The sequence below is a fragment of the Amblyomma mixtum genome, chromosome 3 (assembly GCF_055824585.1).
Source record: "Amblyomma mixtum isolate Tamu chromosome 3, ASM5582458v1, whole genome shotgun sequence".
Classification (NCBI taxonomy): domain Eukaryota; kingdom Metazoa; phylum Arthropoda; class Arachnida; order Ixodida; family Ixodidae; genus Amblyomma; species Amblyomma mixtum.
Genome location: NC_143014.1, coordinates 198,429,704 through 198,450,454, shown reverse-complemented (window position 1 = coordinate 198,450,454; position 20,751 = coordinate 198,429,704). Strand labels below are relative to the sequence as shown.

Genomic DNA, 20,751 nt, shown 5'->3' with positions numbered 1-20,751 from the left:
CCTGTTGGCGCTGTTCGCCGGCCGGGCGAATTTCCTGGCGACACCGCACGAACAAACCAAGCACTTTGCGGTGCTTCACCGCTTTTGTGCCTTTCGTGCTTGGAAACGTCGTTTTCGAAGTGCAAACATGGGCATTTTTTTCAGAAGGTCGTGGTTTTTTTTCGTCGCAATGGTATCTGCCGCGTACGGCGTCTTGCAGGCGGGCGCATGCGGACGGGGAGGCTGCCGTGGCAACCACCGGCTGGCGGATGCCACCGCCGTGGAGAAGCACATTTCCCCGTCGCATTCTTGTGAGCAGTGAGGAATGCGGCTTTGTAGGGAGCCAAAAGGAATGTCTTGTGCCGTGTGTAGAGCCTACCTCGGCCGCGAGCACTAGCAGTTTCTTGACGGGGTTGTGCGCGAGATAGCACCACTCGAGCATCTAGCAGCCGCGACAGCAGACGAGTGTGCCACTTGCTCCCGCAAACATGCTGCCGTCGTTCTCCAGCCGCCAGGAAACTGACTTGATCGGGATGGTTGAAGAGAGGAGATATTTATGGGACATCACGGACCCAAAATACCATCGGCGTGATTGGAAAGAGTCCGCTTATCAAGAGATCGCTACCAAATTGGGACCGGACTTCACAGGTGAGCGCGAGTTACCTGTCCTGCTACTTTTGAACGTGAGATGAACAAGAAAGCAGCGCTGTAACCCCCCCCCCCCCCCCTATGAAATAGCAATCAGAATAATTTAACTGAGTTCCAGTTTCATTGCAAGAATGATATGTATAATTATGCATTTTTTCACTCTGACAGGGTGGAACAAAGTTAATGAATCTGTCAAGATTGTGGCGTGATTTGTACTGATGTGTACTTAAGGTGACACGTCTCCAATTATTCTTCAATTGGGCAAAAAGCCGGCCGGGGTGGCAATGCATCGTGGAACAGCAGCGCAAAATACGGAATGAATGCATTGAAGTAGACACAGGACGCAAAAAGCAAACGCATGTAGCCCCTGTTTAATTCTGTGTGTTGCGTTTTTTGCGCTGGTCTTGCACATTTATCAAGCTGGTTACAATTGTAATTGTTCAGTTTTGCCTTGTATCGTACCATTTCTGATTCGTATTTTTGGCATGATACGATTTTTTTTAGCCCTCTTATTTTTTTTCTAATGTAAATGTGCAGACCCCACTCTGCTACAACTGGAACCTGTAGTTAGCAGTACTGTAGATAAACAAAATTAGGTGTGGTGTCGGCTGGCCATCATTGTGTCTATTCTTCAAGATTTCTAAAGAGGTGATGCCTTATTTTTTGCAGCCGCAGCAGTCAAGGCGAGGTTTTCAAACCTGCGCTCGCAATTCCAGCGCGAAAACCGAAAAGTTAAAGCGAGCGAAAAATCAGGAGCCGGACAGGAGGATATCTATGTGCCACGATGGGTCCACTACGCGGAACTCCTATTTCTGCTGAGTGGATGCCCGAAGCGTGACAGTCGGTCAAATATGGCATCGGCAAATGTAAGTCACAACTTTGCGCTTCAGTGAAGCCAGTTTTCTTGGGCACTGCACTCTGCCTGGGAAATAAACACTTTCCATTTTTGTGCATGGATGTCTAGGCGTGCCTCTTCCACTCAGTCCCTTTATTTGGTAATGTTATTCCTCTTCAGCGACATTCTGTGAATAGCGTACCTACTATATTGTAGCTTATTTTCGCTTAATAAAATAGCCCTACATTCATTGTGTACAGGCCCAGCTGTAGAAATAGTTCGAAACTTTTTATGTTGGCAATCTTTTTCATTGCGACAACTTAAGTTTGATGGCCCATATTTCCTACAAAATCAAGCATGATTTCATTTATTTCTGCATTACTTACCTTTCTAGGAATATAGCATATTATTTACATGTGGTTTCCCTATCCACTACAAGATCTAGAGCTAACTATTTAATAAAGGTCAGGTAGCCACATATTGCAACCCTGTGTAAGGTGTAAGGTAAGGTAACCCTGTGTAAGGTAACCCTGTGTAAGGTAAGGCTACCAATCTCTTGTAGCAACTGCACAACAAAGTACCAGTTTGTTTGTCTTTAGTAAAACTGAAGATTTTTTTATCCTCTCTATAATCTTAATCAATGCCAGAAATTGTTGACATTGTGCGGATTAATTTGCGTTATTCTGTTATACTGTTTATTTTAATAATGCTGTATTTTCAGAGCCTCTTTCATTTTCCTATTCTGCTGTATTTATTTTGAAAATTGTTTTGCTTGCTACTGAATAATATGGTAACACCTTAAATTTTTTTTTCACTGCACTGTGCAAACATTCTAAAAGTGTTTTGTCATGTGTTTTTCCCGCTCTGCCTCTGGTGTCACAATATGTAATCCGGGTTGTAGGTCTCATCAAGAGGCATACTTCGTCTCCGTTCTTTAGCCCATCCTCTTGGCCGTATTGTATAATATGGTGATATAAAATAAATACTTCCACTACTAGCCCAAACAAAAATAAACAATTCAGCAAGCTGGAAGGAATAGAATGAAAGTGAAACTCTGCGCTATTTCTGCTTTATTTCACAGTCGCAGGTTGAAAAAGAGAATGAAGAGGCCGGATCAACAGAGAGTGCTCAGTTGTGCTTCGATGAGACGCAGCAGCCTGTTGACAACATAGAAGATGAGACAGTAGGCACTGCGGTCATGGTGAACGATGGGCCTGCAGACAACGGCTGCACTTCGAGGGGCGCTTCAGCCACTCCACCCATTGTTCATCGGAGAGAGCCTGCCAAAAGAAAGCAGGAGGAAAGTTGTGGCAGCGAAAAGAAGCTACTTCTAGAAGCAGCAGTGCATGCTTTAAATAAGTCTGCGAGTGCCGCTCGGCAAAAAGATGAGTGCGACGATTTTGCTGCAACTATGGCCAATGCACTGCGGCAGGTGCCTGAAGGGCCGCACAGACAAATGGCCTACTTAGCAGGATATAATGCCATTGTAAAGTATAGCATGGCACTTCATAACACACAAGTAGAAATTATACAGGAAGCAGATGAATGATCAGGGACGTAGGCTGAGTGCAGACTCAAACAAAATTCACATGTGCCTAATTTAATACGGTGTTGTGTGTTATAATTGTTCTGCAACCGAAATTAAAATTGAAGTAATGTCATCAGATGTTATGGTATGTCATTTTGTTGTGTGAAGTGAGTCATTTTTATGTCAGTGCATGTCGTATGTGTGTAATTTATGTAAATTCAACAGAGGTGTGGAAGAAGCATGCAGTGCTTTGGGACAATGTGTATTATTTTACCCATCTTTGATTTCCTTTTGTGATGTTAGTATAGAGATAGTGATTTTGTAAGTCTCTTTTCATGAAATGCAAAGCAGATACTTAGTTTACATAGCCTTGTACCAAAAGATTATTCTTGGAGATGATTAATTTTTGCCCATCTTGTTGTGCTACTGTTGCAGCCAGGGCAACGCAGCTTACTCAACCAACTTTCCTGCCATAAGCATGCCTCCCTAAGCTGTGCTCTGTTTTCTGAATAAACCAATAGTTAAAAAAACATACTTTGAGCATTGCATAAAGCTACATTTCCACTACACTGCATGGTGAATGAAGAGCAAAAAAGTTGAGCAAACGCATCATAGTCAGGCTGTCAAGGCACAACAAGAACGTGCAACTTACGCCTTCATTGTGGCAGAAGCTCCTGATTAGGCAACGAGGCGCCACTGCCAGCTGACCTGTCCTTCGTTCACAAAGTACTCCGTGTACGTATCCCGGACAGCCTTGGCATTGACGGAGTGGTTGCTTCCAACTCTTGGGAGCTGGCTCATGGCTCCAGATGGGCTCACACCATCCCTCCAAGAGCCATTGCGTACGTGCCCTATGTATCAGATAGCAGCACCATACATGCGAAAAATTAACTCTTGGTTATAATAATATATTTGTATCAGTCAAGAGAGAGGCCCATAGGCTTGAACGTTTCATGAAAAGCCTTGCAGAAATTTTCTCTGAGCCTGTGATCGTCAAGCCATAAGTGCTCTTGTAATCATTTTAGTGTGTGCCACATGCACTGCATTAGATAGCTCTGTGTTTCAGGCTTTCACATCATGTACAGCAGTTTCAAAACACACATACCTGTCAAAACGTCCTCTACATCCACACTGTCTTGAGGGGTGTAAAGTTGCCGAGTGGTTTTCTTCGAGCGTAAGTAATTGTGCAGTGCTAGTGTAGCAAACACAATGTCTTCCGCTCGCTCAGGAGAGTGTCGAAGTGGGGCGCGGAAAATTTGCCAGCGGTTTGCAAGCACTCCAAAAGCATTTTCCGCTGTCCGTCGAGCGCGGGAAAGTCTGAAAGGGATCGCAAAAATAGAAATAAGGCAACGCTGACTGGTGGTCTGCTACCAAGTTCTGAAGTTGTTTGCAAGCATTCATGGGTACTTATTCATGTTAAATAAAAGTTTTGTTATTAATCTACTCCTTTTGTTATTTTCATGTCATCCAAAATAGTATTTGAAGCAAGGCAAGCAGACATTCATGACAAGTCACACAACTGCATAAAACTTAGTGCTGGGTGAATGAATCGCTACGTGACTTTTTTTGCGCTGAGCGTGTGCATTAGTTGTGATATTAGTAGCATTGGTTAAATGGCAAGCTAAACTTCAGTACTGTGCTTACCTGTAATTAAAAATTCTTTTCTCCTTGGTCAGCTCACCAGCAGGATATGGCCTCATTAAGTAGTGTTTTAGGCCAAAACCCTCATCACCCACGATGACATATGGTGCTGTCCTTTTCGAGAGCGGCAGGACTTCAGCACAGGGCAGCGGTGATGGCTGCACCTCCAAGGCCTTTTTCATCTCGCATTCGCTCCAGACTCCGCTGTCATTTAGTCGGCCATTACGGCCAACATCAGCAAACACAAAATTTAGCTCCGCATCCACCAGTGCCATAAGCACAATGCTAAAGAATCCCTTGTAGTTTCGGTATTGCGCACCGGAGTTGGCTGGTGGATTTATAGCTATGTGCTTCCCATCCAGAGCTCCGATGCAGTGTGGAAATTGCCATAAGTCTTGAAAGCCCTGTGCTATGGCTTTCCACTCCTCGGGGCGGCTAGGAACCTGTAAGAGACATTTTGCTGGTCGTTCATATTCCACAGCAGAATTCTCAGCTGTGGGACACAGTGAATAAGTCTAGCGGTTCAATTTTTCTGCCTGCCACCTGGAAGGTCGGTGGAGATTGGTTGCTTTATTAAAGCCAAGTGAGGTCCCATAAGCGCCACGCCTACAAGTGATCAAGTTGAACCTTTTTGAGCTGACAAACCACAGAGGATGCCGCTACACTTTTATGATTTCTTATTACCTCTACTAATAAGTGTATTGAAGTGTAAGGTTAGATAATTATTTGGAATGGCAGAATTTTAACTTTGCATTAAATTATCACAAAAATATATCAATACACTAACAAATTGCTCCATATAAAATTTTGATCAAATTATTCTGTATAACCAAAACATCTCTTGTAGATTAATTTCAAAACAATACCAGATGATCTTTTTAACGTTCACAGATTTTTATTTTCAGAAACTGTGACAGCTACGTCAGTGCTGTTTGTTTAAGTAGACTGTACAGCAAGGCAGGCATGTACGTGATAGACCCCAATAATTATTTGCCTAAAAAAACAATAAAATTCTTAATTTTTACTTTATGAGAAGAGATTATGTTGCAGAATTGAAGGCCGTCAACATGTATAGTGAGCCCAGTATATTTTCTTTATCGGCAATGTGGTTCAAAATATGAAACGCCAAAAAATACGCACCTCAAAGCTATTGAATTGGCTTTCCCACGTTGCACATTTATAAAATGGGGGCGATAGCATTTTGAATGCTGCAAATAGAGACGCACTTTGTGTATCTTACAGCGTAGAACAAGTTAACAGGATTTCGGTGGCAGTACTACGCACAGTGACTTAGTATAGGCAACTGACACAGCTTTGAAATGCACAATTTTGACTTTCTAAGCTCTCCTGTCTTGTCCCTGTCCTTTTATTCCCGCTAGCACTAATAAAACCACTAATAATATTAATTCTGAAACTTTGAAGCACATTTCCGATAAAACTGCAAAAACTGCACATCTTCGACGTTGACGGCCTTGACTCTTGCCCCCCAAAAATCAAAACTAGAAAGTTGATGAGTTCATTTTAGCTACAGAATTAATCTCCAAAGAACGCACCGACGTGTCACTCAGTTCTTAAAACAAAAAATTGTTTAGAAGTCACACTGTATAGTCTCACTTCAGTCGCAGAGCCGACAAATTGCACCATTTACATACCTTCAAGAAATCCTCCTTGAGTTCGGCATATATGGCCTTGCACACATCTTGCACAATCCCAGAGACTGTGTTGTGTTTCCTTCTGAACTGCCACTGTATGGACATTTGACTGTCTCCTGAAAACGAGGTCAAAGATCAACAAATTAGCTGAGATGTATTCATAGAACAGATAGATAAGGACAGAACACACGCAAAATTAGTTTTGCGCTCATGCCTACTCATGCCACAAGCGGGCACATCGCTTTGGGAGTGTGCACTTCACGTACACTACATACGGCAGCGAACGAGGCTACCTCAGAGAAGAAGCTTTCATAGCGATCTCCCGAGCATAAGAAACTGCGGCGGACAAAAAATTTTAAGCTAGGAGCTCACCTGTGGCGATGTAGCGCAGTCCAATGGCCAGTCGTTCTGCAGCAGGAATGGCAAGGCGGAAATTCGTGTCCTTTTTTTCGATTGCTGGTCTCACTCGGGCTAAAAGTTCTTCGAACGAGCTGGTGTCCATACGTATCCAGCGGCGGTACCCCTCCGCATCTTCTAGGGCCAACTCTCGCATCAAGTTTTCGAAAGCGCCCTGCTCAGGCGCCCTTCGCAGCCAGCCCATCATCCATTTGGAGCGCGGTTTCTTCTGGGGTGGCGGCTCGTCGTCCGAGTCAGAATCGACGGCGCAGTATAGCAGCAAGGATGCTGCTGCAGCAGCCGCGCACGGCGATACTTCCTCCGACATTCTGCAAAACCACAAGCAGCTACGGCAGCGCAAGGTATCGAAAATTTCCGCGGCTGTACACACGCAGCGATCGCGCACGGAAGAGAGCGCGCGAGCAAAGGCAGAGAGGTGGCGGGGAGTGCGCCGGAACTGGTTTTTCTGGTGTGACAGGGAGTTGCTGAACAAGTGGCGCACATGTGGCCGACACATGTCGGCGGGAGACGGCGACACGTTTCCCCACTGTTCGTGTTGACGCGGTGTGACAGGATCGCCAACCCGACGAAAACACTGTTTTGTCGGGCGGGTTGGCGGACTGTTTCCTCAGTGTGACTCGGCCTTAAGGCTTTCTTTACTTCCTCCTTCGTTACTGGAGGGATGCCCCACTGCTGTGCTCAACTGCCTCTCTCAGTAACGTTCTGATTGCACTCGCTACTGCATAGATTTGTGTAGAACTCCGGCTACTTTAACTATCGTATCCATATTGCTAATGACATTTCCCACTTTGTCTCTTAGCGCATACATCTGGTTTTTACTTATACCTAGTTTTCTCTTAACTGCTTTTAGCCTGCCTCCGCTCTTTAGAGCATGCTCGATTTTCTCCATGTTAAACTGGCTTATGTCGGCTACCTTGCGCTTATTTATTAGCTTCGATAGCTCTGCTAGTTATACTCTGTCTGTCGAAATCCTAGTCGAAATCAAGAGCAAGAAATGGGCTTGGGCAGGGCATGTAATGCGAAGGCAAGGTAACCGCTAGTCCTTAAAGGTAACGGAGGGGATTCCAAGAGAAGGCAAACGTAGCAGGGGACGGCAGAAAGTTAGGTGGGCGGAGGAGATTAAGAAGTTTACGGGGATACGGTGGCCGCAACTAGCAAAGGACAGGGTAAATTGGAGAGACATGGGTGAGGCCTTCGCCCTGCAGTGGGCGTAGACAGGCTGATTATGATGATGATGATTTCACCATTCAAGATGCACCATCAAGCCCAACAGCAAGCTTTGACGCATAATACGTATTTTTTTTTCCCCAATCTTAAATGCAATAACGGGCCGCTGAACAGTATGCCCTGTTGAAGCAAACATCCCAGCCTATGGTTTAGCTGTCGTTTTCATCGCTGGCAGGCAACTTCGGCGGCAGATAGACCACGCGTCACTCAGTTTGGCAGAGCGTCGTCCTTGCTTCGACAGTATACAGGCATTGAGGTGCGTTAATTGAAAAAATGGCGCATATTCTTCACGCAGGCACAAGCAGGTTCATCATCAACACGTTTTGCACCTCGCAGTACAAAATTATACGCCTCATAAGTTGCCGACCGCTCCAGTACTGCCAAGTCTTGATGCATATATAGAGTTCGGGCTTCTGTATCCAGAGCGATGGTGCTGTTATTGTCCATGAAAAACCTTTCATTTTCACTGCTTCGGTTACGAAAACCTTAATTTCGTGAGCGCCAATCATGACACCAAAGTTTAGGATCCAGCAGCGCAGCAGTTCTGCCGTTGGTTAATCTCGCAGGGGACTAATAGGGGGCTAAATATTTAGGCTGTGAAGTTTGGACGCAACACGCATGCTGGCGCGGTGAGTCTAGAACAAAAAACGCTTCTTGCGAGGCTAATGGCTACTGCTGCTCCCGCGGTCAGTCATTTCGGGGCCGTGCGTGTTGTGCAAAAGTACGCTTTCTCAAAACCGACGATCATCGCCTGATAAACCGCACCGCCTAACGGTCTTCGTGGCGCAAACGAACAAAGAAATGCTCCATGATCGAGGTGATGCTTCTTCTTTATCGTACCGCACCTAATATTTCGTGTGCACGACACGCTTCAGGTGCGCCAGCATGAAGAAGAGTAAGAAGTAACCATTCCACCGACTCGACGTCGCGCAAATATTCGTTGGTGTCGCACTTTTATTACCCACCAGTGTCGCATTTCGAAGGCGCGCGCTTTTCTCGCCGTTGTTGCTACCCGCTCTCTCTGTCTCAAGGATGAGTCAAGCATCAGCTGCGCAATGTAAGCCCGGCCTCGACGTCGATCAGAGAAGGAACAGGCGGTCGAAGGATTGCACGGCCGTGTTCACACTAGAGTGATCGAAAGTTTCCTTCCACGGGAAAACCAGAAGAAGTGCTTCGCACCAGCTGCACGCCATTACTGATTTCCCACAACTGGGAGGCGGCCGCGCGGCGCGCCTTTCTCGCTATTCGCGGATGACGCAAGTCCTAGAAGTGGGGGGGAATGAGCGCTGAGCGCAAGAGATAATTGCGCCCAGTAAAAAGGGGGCCCTGCCACTCACGCGGCAGCGAACATGCGTTCCGCCTGGATTTATTTGTTTTCGAGAAGATTGTCCAAGAACCACAGTTATTAAATACGCCCCCATTTTTGTAACGGTCTATGGGCTCAGAATTATTTTTTTTTTCTGTGTTGGCAGCGCGCACTGGCTTGCAACCCTAGATCAGCTCTGCCAGGGAGATTGCGCAAGAGTTTTGATGTTACCCTGCAAATATTGCGCATCGTTAAGCGCTCCTTAAATGCTCAACCTGCGGAACAAGGATAGAATAGGGTGATTTTCTTCGCTTTTAAAGTCACATTTTCGCCTTCGGTTCCGATATATTATACCGATTCGAGCCACTGGGATACGCCATAGGGCAGGGAATCTGCTAAATTTGAGTTGTAAGCCTCGGCGCAAGGCTGAAGGCACTCGCAGGCTTCTTGTGGTCGTTGCAGATGCATTACGCAAAGCGAAAGCACCGGCTTGCGCGTGCGTGCACTTCTGTGAAATTTCAGAATGTTGGGCTAGTTCTTGCATAGTCGACTAAAATAGCAAAAGCGAAGCATGTTTCGCCAACTAAGGAGACTGACGTAACCGCATGCGAAAATCACGAAAGCAAAAGTGGTCAGGCGTTTACTGTCAACTGCAAATTTTGCGGTCAGGGGCTTACCGTCAATTGAAAATTTTGAAATAATAATCAGATGCGAATGCGTGCTAATTTTTGCCTTATTGCAAGGCTTTTCATTTCGTATACAATCATTAATTTACCATGAGTTGTAGCACTACAAATTTTCTGTCTTCGTTTCATGCTTTACCGACAAACTGAAATTATTGGCGTTATAGCTGCAGTGCAAATTGGCAGAAAACTTGCAGTTAAATATACTCTGCCCGTCTTACTTGCTTTATTGTGCTATATGTGCAGTCACATTGCCGTTACAGGAATTGTTCTTTTTAAAAAGTCATCGTATTAATTGACTGCAATCATCCGAAAAGTTAATAACTTTTTGCTTCGTTGGTTGTGTTTAAAGCGCCGAAAATTTTAGAATAAAATATGGCGGTGGTCTGCGGTGTATTTCCTTCACCTAGAAACAATCCAGTTCATTTCTTTTTCTCTAGTGCAACGCAGCATCTGGGCATTTCTTTTTCTTTTTTTACTACAAGGAAGCTGCTTAAGAACCTAAGCAGGGTGGCCATCGTACGGCTGGAAAATTGAGCGGGCAGAAATTGTGATATTTCGAGTTACTTAATTGTGCCGTTTTACCAGTGGTAGACAATAATTTCACTTTCAGTGCTCTTCACGTTTATCTAAAAAAATTAATACTGCCTTGTTAAGTAAAAACATCAAGAAGACAAATTCAACTACTTGGTCTCTGGAAAAGCACGATCTACTTCAGGAAACTTTTTTTCTGAGCAGTAAAACGGAAGACAGGGGAGCTACGCAACAGGACAGCGTGCGTAGCAAGCCGGCTAAGTGTGGGCGACAGTCTCGTGAGCCCCACAGTAATTTGACTCCAGCACAATGTCAGTCTTCTCAATCCATAGCAGAATGTGAAGAATGTGTATTTTCCCTCCTCTCTTTTTGCTTCCCCGAAGCCAACTGCCTCACTAAGGACTTTAAAGACGGTCCCGACTCAGCCAATCAGTAAACAGCCCTGCCCATGCGAGCATGCCGAGCTCCATATCGTTAAGGACCACCTCATGAATGCCCTCAATCGTCCCGCGGCAGCGTCCCAAGAGCGCACGGGGCACGTGAGAGCGGCAGCCGCCGGCCAAGCGATACACTTGCCGTCGCCGCTTCGATTGTTGCCGCGTATGGCGACGCCGGGGGTCGTGCGCGGGCCGATTTACGGCTGATCAATTTCACTTAATTTGCGCGACCATGCGGACCCGTGTCCCCGCCTGTGTGCCAGTGTTTGCCGCCTCCCCATTGATTCATCCTCCGGGGCCTCGCCTGTACGTTCAACTTCACCGCGTCGCGCACTTCGTGTTTCCCTCTGTTTCCAAGTCGCGCTGGACAAGAAGTAAAGAGGCGGGGGGAGAGGGGGGGGGGGATAACAGGGGGGTGCTCCTGGCGTGGGCAGGGAACAAAACGTGGGGGAGGTCACGCAGAAAGGCCGCGGCCAGCCATCTGTTTCTTGCCGGGTACCTTTTTGGTTGGCGGCGCGGCCATTGTTCTCGAGATTATAATAACCCCGGAGGCAGTAGTGAGCTGCTGCGGGGTTGCGCCGCTGCGCGCGCGCGCGCTTTTATTTCGCGCTCTCGTTCCTCACCGTCCCGCCGGGTGGCCCATTAGAGGGGAAAAGGGGGGAGGGGAGGAGGGGTGCTCGGAAGAGGAAGAACACCGCTGTTGCTCCCGCGAGGCCAATCCTGGTAGCCGGCATCTCTCCTTCCGCTCCGAGTGCGCGGACCCCGTTCCCGCTCGGCCGCTTGCGAGCGGTACGGGCTCCTCGCTGCCCTGTTGTAGCGTCCCAGCAGAGCCACGAAAGCCGGGAAACACTCGCGGATATCGCGACGGGCTTCGCTCGTTCGCGCTTCCCGTCGATCGTATTGCTCCAGGATTTAAGAGGAGGACAGTTGGTGGGATCTCGATTTATTGTTTACCGCCCCGTTTTGGCTGAAAACTCTTCTTCCTCTCCCTCCCTTTCTCGTCGCTTTCTTGTTCTTAAGAACAATGGCGCACTCGAAGACCCGCTTCTCTTTCCTTTTTCTGCTCCCGTATACAGAGGAAAGCGCCCGGAGGAAGCGACGCCAGCCCATTTTCTTGGCCACGGCTCGACACCTGCGGCCCCGTTTAGATAGCGTCCGAATGAGGCGTTAACGGCCGTCGGATCTCTCGTGGGCCCCGCTACGAGCGCTTCAGCGACCGGATCCGAACTAGTCGAGTTTTTTGGCATGTTCTCACGTTTCGGGCCGTGACAACCGTTAAAGCTCGCCTGCGAACATGTCTCGTTTGAGAACAGAACTCATTACCAATGTTCAACTCCGAATGGAGGGAATGTTGAGGATATTTATGGGAGCCCGCATTCGAGCCGAAGCCACGTCACTGGAACGCTAACGGTCATGCGGACGACAGCTGTAAACTTAGATTTGATTCAGTTACACAGGGTTAATCAGGCAGAAATAATCACACTCAGACGTTGAGCAACCAGTGACACGAGCGCATCTACGAAAGGAAGGGCCCACCATCACAGTATAAGATCAGCAGGCATAATGCATTTTTCTGGAGTCATGCTTGCTTTTAGCTCGGGGCAAAAACATGGCATGCGAATTTAAAAAGTAACTCTCCTACATTGCGAAAGCGCATGTGAGGGTCACTGATGTTTAGTCCTTCCAGAACTGTTTCGCCAATGTCTGCAATTCGTTGGGCGTCCGAGGTACACGTTCTGATGAAGATGAAATTAAACGAACGTAGGAGAGTAAAACTGAACTATTGGGGGTTCATAAGGGGGCCGACTTTTGCCCGAGAAAAGGCGCGACAACTATGCCGGCAAAAAGAAAGAAAGAATGAGGGGACATACGACGAGATGATAAAGAAACGCCGGACGCTAAGTTTACTACAAAAATAACCTACCTTGTCTTTTCAGAGCAACATAACTGCAACTTTGTCAAATGCGGATTTACAATATCAAAGCCGGTTGGTGCAGGAGGCTCAAAACGCCCAACATTTTTGGTTCTTTTTTTTTTTCCTGAAAAAGGGGGGGTTCAGCCACGAGTACGCTTAAAGTAAGAGCAGTGAATCACTGGCAGTCTTTCGTGCAGATATTTTACGTGCGTAAGCTCATACGAAAAAAAAAAAAAAGAAACAACGCTCATGACCGACACGACAGCGCTTGAGCCCCGACGTTAGACAAAGCATTACGTCGCTTTAAAGAGCAACACTGAGCACGAACGTGCCAGGAGCGTAATGTATTTGCTTAGGGGCCGACGCTCGCGACACAACACTGCTTGTCGCCGCTGCAAGCCAAACACATTCGTCGCCCTCCAGCACGTTGCCGTTGTTATCCGGCGAATTTTGCTTGCCACTTGCCCCTCTTATTTTTTTTTCCTTTCTTGCTCCCGGAGACGTTTTCAATCACGCTGCTTTCTGAGGGCCCACAGTGCTGCCAGGCCGGGATTAATACCGGCGTGTAATTTAACACCGCTTAATCCGCGCCCGACGCAGACCGAGCGAGCGTCCCCGCTCCGGCGTCTCTGGAGGCCCTGCGCACGCGGGCGGCCCCGGACGACGCAATCAGCAGCGACGGCACGCGACTGCCCCAGTGCGCGTCCTCCCGACGAAGATTACGCCCAGTGCTGCGCGGATTTTCTTTCACAGTGCTGCAAAAAGTTGCTTCTTTTTATCTATAACCTTACTCGCCCTACGCGCGACTCACTGTCTATGGCACTGCCTCCGCTTTGCTCACTACGTCTCCACACGAGCGCCTGCAGCAAGCTCACGCTTCTCTTCTGTAGTCTCTTGAAAGATGCTTTGGGGGAGCGGGAGATGAATCGAAATCCAACCTGTCGAGTGAAGTTCGAACGGAGGTGATTTTGCGAGCGGAGGTAATGAAGCGGGGAGGCGGAGTTGTCAATCTGGAGTAGGCGATGTAGTACGTCGTCGCAGGCAGCGGCTGCTTGCTCACAAACATTGGTTCTTCATGAGTGCGTGGAGCATTGGATAGAACGGGAACACGACCCAGGTTCGCCAACGTCTTTGCCTCTGGAACGTCAATCGGCTACGTACCACTGTCATCGATTATTCTATTATTATTCCACTAGTGCAGTTCGAGTCATTTCGTTACATCGATAGGGAGTTGCGCCCGGTGTTACGTGTGTTCCGCCCGTGTAGTAAAATCTCTCATGACAAGAGTGTATATTCAGGCTATTTCACGTAACTTGAGCCAAGGCATGAAAAAAAAAGGCGCTGCATCGCAGCTGGGTGAAATCAACGAGATATTGTTAACCCGCGGGTGGCGCTCCTCAGAGTTCTTATTCATCACGTTTCTCGATCTCTTGGGGTCTGCTACAACCTCCCTTTGGCGTGAAATTTTCTAAGTCCGAGGAATTCAAGATGGCGGCCCGCATAGTAAATCGATATAGCAACCCAATTGGTGATTGACTGGTGACGTCATTAGTATGTCGAATTGGTGATTGGTGACGTCACTGATTTTGCGACGTCATAATTAACTAGTCACATGACTATGTTTAATCGTTTGAACTCAGTAATTAATGAGGCATCATAAAACGAATTAGATATTTGGAATCCTCTATATGAGTAGAACAGGTTAAACACCAAAATTAACTAATTATTATTATTATTATTTCAATACCCTAAAGGCCCAATGCGGGCATTACATAGGGGGGGATTCATCAAAGAAAACAGCAGATATACAACACAGAATACAAACGGCTGAAAACAGAAGTAAACAAGTTAAGAAGGCAGGTACAAGTTAATAAGAGGGAGGAAAAAAAAAAGGCTAATATGAGGTATTTGAAAAAATGCACATGTAGCAAACCCCGCAAAAATCAAGAAAAATCCCAGCTTCGAAAGTTACTAAACACAGCATCTAACATTTTGCGGAACGTTACGGCCAGCACACACACACACACTGGACCAACCAAGAAAAAAAAAACAAAACATAAGAAGTGAATCACACAGTGATAAAAAAAAAAGAGAACGCACATCAATATATGTTAGAATTTTCTAAATAGGACCAAAGAGCTGTTTGAAATGATGATGTTTCAGCGATAGTCGCAATGCTAGAAGGAAGCGAATTCCACTCTTCGATAGACAATACCAAAGGTGAGTATTTGTATCGTTCTGTCCGAGCGAAAATAGGTTTAATCTTCTGCATGTGATCTACACGAGCCGATGTGTGCGGTGCCGGGAGAAGATGAGAGCTTGAAAATGGTGTGTTGCTGTGGTAGATAGTATGGAAAAAGGATAAACGGCTGAATTTTCTGCGCATGACCAGAGGCGAGAGATGGAGCGATAGTTTCAGTGCTGTTACACTTTGATACCGAGAGTAACGGGAAAGGATGAAACGAGCAGCTTTGTTTTGAATAGCTTCCAACATGTTGATAAGATAGGCGTGATGAGGGTTCCAGATCACCGACGCGTATTCTATCGCAGGCCTGATAAGCATGTTGAATGCGTGTAGTTTTGTGTCCTGGTTGGCTTGGTGCAGTCGGCGTTTAAGAAGACCAAGTTTTTTTAAGGCTTTGTTAGTGATTTGTTCAGTATGAGTGCTCCAGGATAAATTAGAGTTAAAATTTACACCGAGGTATTTTACCGACGCTGCAGTTTCAATGGTAGTATTATTAACTGAGTAGGCATTAGGGCTCGTGTTGGCAACGGAAGTAAACTTGAGGTGTTTAGTTGTATCGGCGTTAATTACCATTTGCCACCTGCCGCACCAATTAGTTAGCTCATCAAGGTCAGTCTGGAGAGCAACGATGTCGCGAGGGCTCGATATTACTCGGTAAATTACACAGTCATCTGCAAACAATCGTATTGTTATCAGTTAATATTAATTATCAGTTATTGAAGTTAATATTTAGTTATGGTAATGCTTATATTTAATTGCGTATAATCAGCTAACTGATAACGTCACGATCTAACTAATGGATATTCGTAACGGGCTCGATGAGTAGGACATGTCAGACACCAATATTGTCTAATTAGGTTAATATTTAATTATGGTTAGGCTTAACATGGCGGCCATGTCGTCAGCACTCGGCAGTTCACAATATCATACCTCATGGCGACCGGGCACCTACCACCCTGAGGTAAGGAAAAATGGCCCTTCAAAGAGTCGGAAAACTTTTTCAGCCCAAAATGGTCAAAAATATCCGACCTCAAAGCGGTAGGCGCCCGCTCTCCGTAAGGTATGGAAAAGTAGCCTAATCACGTGATAATACATCACATGGACGATAGATGGCGCTACCGAACAACTAACGCTCATTACTTCAACGCCTTCCAGACAGTGCGGAATTTTTTAAATTTCACTTAATTAGTTCAGTTGGTAAGGCTATCCAATATTTCTTTTAGGCCCAATAGCGCTTCGTTCAGTTCTAAAAGAGGTTCAGAAACAGCCTATTCACTTTTTTGTCAGTCAGTCAGTCGGTCGGTCCATCGGTCCGTCGGTCCGTCGGTCGGTCCGTCGGTCGGTCCGTCGGTCGGTCGGTCGGTCCGTCGGTCGGTCGGTCGGTCCGTCGGTCGGTCCGTCGGTCGGTCGGTCGGTCCGTCGGTCGGTCCGTCGGTCGGTCCGTCGGTCCGTCGGTCGGTCCGTCGGTCCGTCGGTCGGTCCGTCGGTCCGTCGGTCGGTCCGTCGGTCCGTCGGTCGGTCCGTCGGTCGGTCGGTCGGTCGGTCGGTCGGTCGGTCGGTCGGTCCGTCGGTCGGTCCGTCGGTCGGTCCGTCGGTCGGTCCGTCGGTCGGTCCGTCGGTCGGTCGGTCCGTCCGTCGGTCCGTCGGTCCGTCCGTCGGTCCGTCGGTCGGTCGGTCGGTCGGTCCGTCGGTCCGTCGGTCGGTCCGTCGGTCCGTCGGTCGGTCGGTCGGACGGACGGTCGGTCAGTCGGTCAGTCGGACGGTCGGTCGGTCGGACGGTCGGTCAGTCGATCAGTCGGTTTTTATTTGCAGGAAAATCACACCTCAAAGCAACGTATCTCCTACACGTTTTTTTTTCAGCATTTCAAGAAAGCACGCGAATTATAAAAAAAAAAAAACTTGATTGAACTGTTGCACTGCCCTATTGCAGTGCTGCCAAACGCGTCTTAAACGAATGAGGTCAACGTCTCGAAGCGAGCGGCTCACGCCGCTCTCAGCACAGTCTTGAAAGTGCGACAGCACTTTCGTCCCGAAACATTAAAAGCGCGCGCCGTGATCTGAGATAAATAATAGACAGGCCACCGAAAACCAATTCGTACGCAGCTTTTTCTACTGAGCCGTCGTATAGACAGAACAAGGAATTGTATGGTTTTAACGCAGTTAAACCGAGTAGGCGTGCGAAAGCATGTGTTTAGCCTGGCTGGCTCTTGCATGGTTTTGCTTTGCTGGGCCGTCAGCACGACTGGCGACAATTAGGCTTAGGTTAAGTACTGATCGAGGTTAAGATGACGATGTGTAATGCACAGCGCGAAAGTGTGTTGCAGTTTAACACGAGGCGTGATCGGCTGCGGCGATATCATAGAGCTCTCGTGCAGTGGCCAGCGAAGTTGATCTGTTCGCACCGCCGCGGGTTTGAAACCCAGTCGCGGCAATGTATGTTTCATTTATTTCACACAAGGAACTGAACGTGGCGTCGCTGTTGCTGGGCAACGGCTCAAGACCACAAGGTTGGTTGGCAAGATTCACGGTCGGGGTTGGTGAGCATATGAATGCTTTCGCACTAAAAATGAAGGGAAAGCAGTGAAGGCAGGTAGTTTTTATTTATTTATTTATCAGTGCACCCACAGCGCCTGTACGGCATTACAGTGTGCGTGGGGGAAGGAAAATACAAGGCAAGAGCGTAAATGCAGGAATTGCATGAACGATCAGAAATATGCAATAATGGAATCAATTCAGCATAGAAAGAAGAGTTATTTGATACAACAGTTGCAAACTTGTGCTCAGTCAATGATTTCAAATTTTGCGCTATTAATATTATAAGCATACTCATGAGATGTCTTTTTTCTATTGAAGCACAGGTGTACTGTTTTTTATAGGTTAATTTGCATATCCCATGTATCGCACCATACGGCAACCCTATTTAAGTCTGTCTTCCTGTAAGTGGGTGCAGTCATTTGGATCAGTAATTTGCCTGTACATCACACAATCGTCCGCGAATAGTCGTACACAAGAGAAAATACAATCACAAATGTCATTCATGTAAATTCATATAAATTAAAAACAACAATGAGCCCAGAACGGACCCTTGCGGTAAACCAGAAGAGAAATCTACACCATTTGACTGTTCTCCATTTATAATCACCTGCTGGATTCTTAAATTAAGATGCTCTTTTCTATTCATATATCAACTGATTCGTTTTTGTTATACCAGGACAGCTTTTCAATCAACAGCGAGTGGGAAACAACATCAAAAGATTTTTTGAAGTACAAGAACACACAGCCAACAACAATCTCTTGATCTAAAGCACACGCATATCATGGGTTAATTCTGTAAGTTGGGGAATACAAGAAAAGCCGCTACACAAACCGTGCTGTTGAGGATTCAACAGAGAGTATTTATTCAAATGCTGCATGGTCCTAGTGTAAAACACATGCTCGAGCACTTCACAAGCGACACTTGTTAAAGAGACTGGTCGGTAATTGCTAACAATATTCCAAGGTCCTAATCTGTACACTGGTACAGCATTTGCTACTTTCCAGTCTAGAGGAAAAGCGCCTCTTGCGGTGATTTACAAAAAATAATGGGCAAGAATTTGGAAAAAGAATTAGCGCAAGCGGAAAGCAAGGCAGATGGCAATCCACCTGGGCCGGTGGCTTTGGACTTATCGAGCCGTTGTAATATTCTCTCAATGCCGTGTTTATCAATAACAATATCATTCATTGGCTCACCGAGTACTGTACCGGAATGAACTAATGTTCGGTTTTCGTTCCTATGGGCAGAAAACACATACTTAAAGAACGAGTTCAAGCATTCGGCTTTATCTAGGCTTCCATCAATAATGTCACCGTTGACGGCAAGTGGTGGAACGGAAACGTCATCTCTACCATTTCATTTGATTAGCTGCCACAGTTCTTTGGGGTGTTCTCTGACGCATAAATGAAATGAGTCAAAGTATGTACCCTTGGCACGTTTAGGAACAGTGTTCAATTTTTCACTTATGGCTTCCAATTTTTGCTTTTGCTTTGCTGAAGAGTTCTTTTTGAAGGCAACATAAGCGCTTATTCGTTTTTGGATTACTCTCCGTACCTCTCTTGTACACCAAGGTTTACTTTTGCTGCGCCGCTGCGTCATTACCCAAGACGGCACATACTGGTCACGCACCTCAAAAACTTTTGTTTTGAATGTGTTCCACAATTACTGCACGCTTTGAGATTCGGCTAATGTTTCAAACACATCCAAGTACCTCTGAAGTGAAAACGAGATCTCTGCCATGCGTGCTTTCGCGTACGTATATATGCGCCGCTCTTTCTATTTAGCGAACCTTACATATTGTTAATTCATTTCGCACATAACCGCCATATGATCGCTTATACCCGGTAGTACTAGGGTAGACCGTGCGGCCGCGGGCTCATTGGTCAGCACCAGGTCTAAAACATTGTTCCCACGGGCGGGTTCCTGGACCAATTGGGTTAGTGAAAAGGAGCTACAAATCTTCATCATTTCTTTTCCGGACCCGCTGTTGATATTAGGTAACGGGGTCTGCTGTGAACAATTTATTTCTGGCAGACTGAAATCGCCAGCGATGACCAAACAGTTATTATTAATAGTTACCACCGATTCTTTGAATTCGCAGAGGACATTCGTGTGACTACCGAAACCGTTTTTCCGTTTTGCAATCTGATTTCTACCCCCACTGCCTCGATTTCACCAACATCAATATCAGTGTTGCGGGAATAAATGTGTTTACTGACTGAAATAAAAACGCCTCCGCCACGACCATCGCGGAGGCAGCCTCCGTTTTCTTTATTTGTATCATTGTGCGTCCCGTCGAAGTGAGCAGCGGCTGCTCCTTTGGGCACAGATAGCGCGCATATTTCGTTCGTTCAAAACACGGTAGGGAGCGCTCCAATATGGCAGCGCATAAGCGTAGTGACAAGTTTCCTTTCTTTTTTTTTTTTAGAGCGCAGCTCTTTGGTGCCCGTTTCTGCGTTTCGCGGCGTCCCCGTCGCTGTTGTGCCTCGTAACCAGCTGCGGACACCTTAGTCGCGCTTTAAGCTGCGGAACCAGTGGAGCAGGAGCTTGTAAAGCAGAGGGAAGGCGCTTAACTGCCCTCTTGAAACAGTGGACACCTCAATCGTGGTTTGAACTACGTGGCGGTAGTGACAGATGTGCGTTGCATGCGTTGGCATTGACAACGTTGTGCCAGAAACGCGGCGCTGAAGCCATAGGCCGTCGGCGTTCATTGTGTTCACTGACGTTGGCGTTGACAACGTTTTATACTCCGATCATTTTAAGGAAAAGAATTGTGCATAACTGGCTCCCTGGGTCAGTGGACGCCAGAATCGCGCTTATAGGTACATACGTGGGGTGATGAGAGAGAGATGTGGGCTGCATGCGTTAGCGCTGACAACGGTGAGCGAACTCTCACGATCAACCGTTAACTGCAACCTACCAGGGTGGCAGGGTTGGTGAGGATTTTAATGTAAAGACAAAAAGAAATTTCTTACCCCTAATGCGGGAGAACATCCCATTCCTCTCGCTTGTAACGCCTCCCACGGCTGTGACAACCTCGCGAAATACTTGCATAGACCTCGTCTTTGAGAACCAGGCATTGGTGCATTAAGTCGAGCATATATCCATCTATTTCTCTGACCACGAAGCTTCCTTCATGACAATCAAGAACTGTTAGCAGAGTGTTTCTTG

General features: G+C 46.8%; 1 protein-coding gene across 1 annotated transcript; it reads left to right on the top strand.

The window, feature by feature from the left end:
- The first annotated feature begins 358 nt into the window (after positions 1-358).
- Positions 359-3,526, top strand: LOC149353257 (uncharacterized). Its single transcript, XM_089582431.1, has 3 exons — positions 359-627; positions 1,297-1,493; positions 2,544-3,526. Exons 1-3 carry the CDS (start codon positions 468-470, stop codon positions 3,009-3,011), a joined length of 825 nt encoding a protein of 274 aa, XP_089438557.1. The 5' UTR covers positions 359-467; the 3' UTR covers positions 3,012-3,526.
- Positions 3,527-20,751: the final 17,225 nt, after the last annotated feature.

What these genes read in the sequence shown, in the direction of transcription:
- LOC149353257 (XM_089582431.1), top strand. Translation starts at nt 468, where the DNA reads ATGCTGCCGTCGTTCTCCAGCCGCCAGGAAACTGACTTGATCGGGATG. An exon ending in ATTGGGACCGGACTTCACAG is followed by an intron (nt 628 to 1,296) that starts GTGAGCGCGAGT and finishes TATTTTTTGCAG; the next exon opens with CCGCAGCAGTCAAGGCGAGG. An exon ending in CAAATATGGCATCGGCAAAT is followed by an intron (nt 1,494 to 2,543) that starts GTAAGTCACAAC and finishes TTTATTTCACAG; the next exon opens with TCGCAGGTTGAAAAAGAGAA.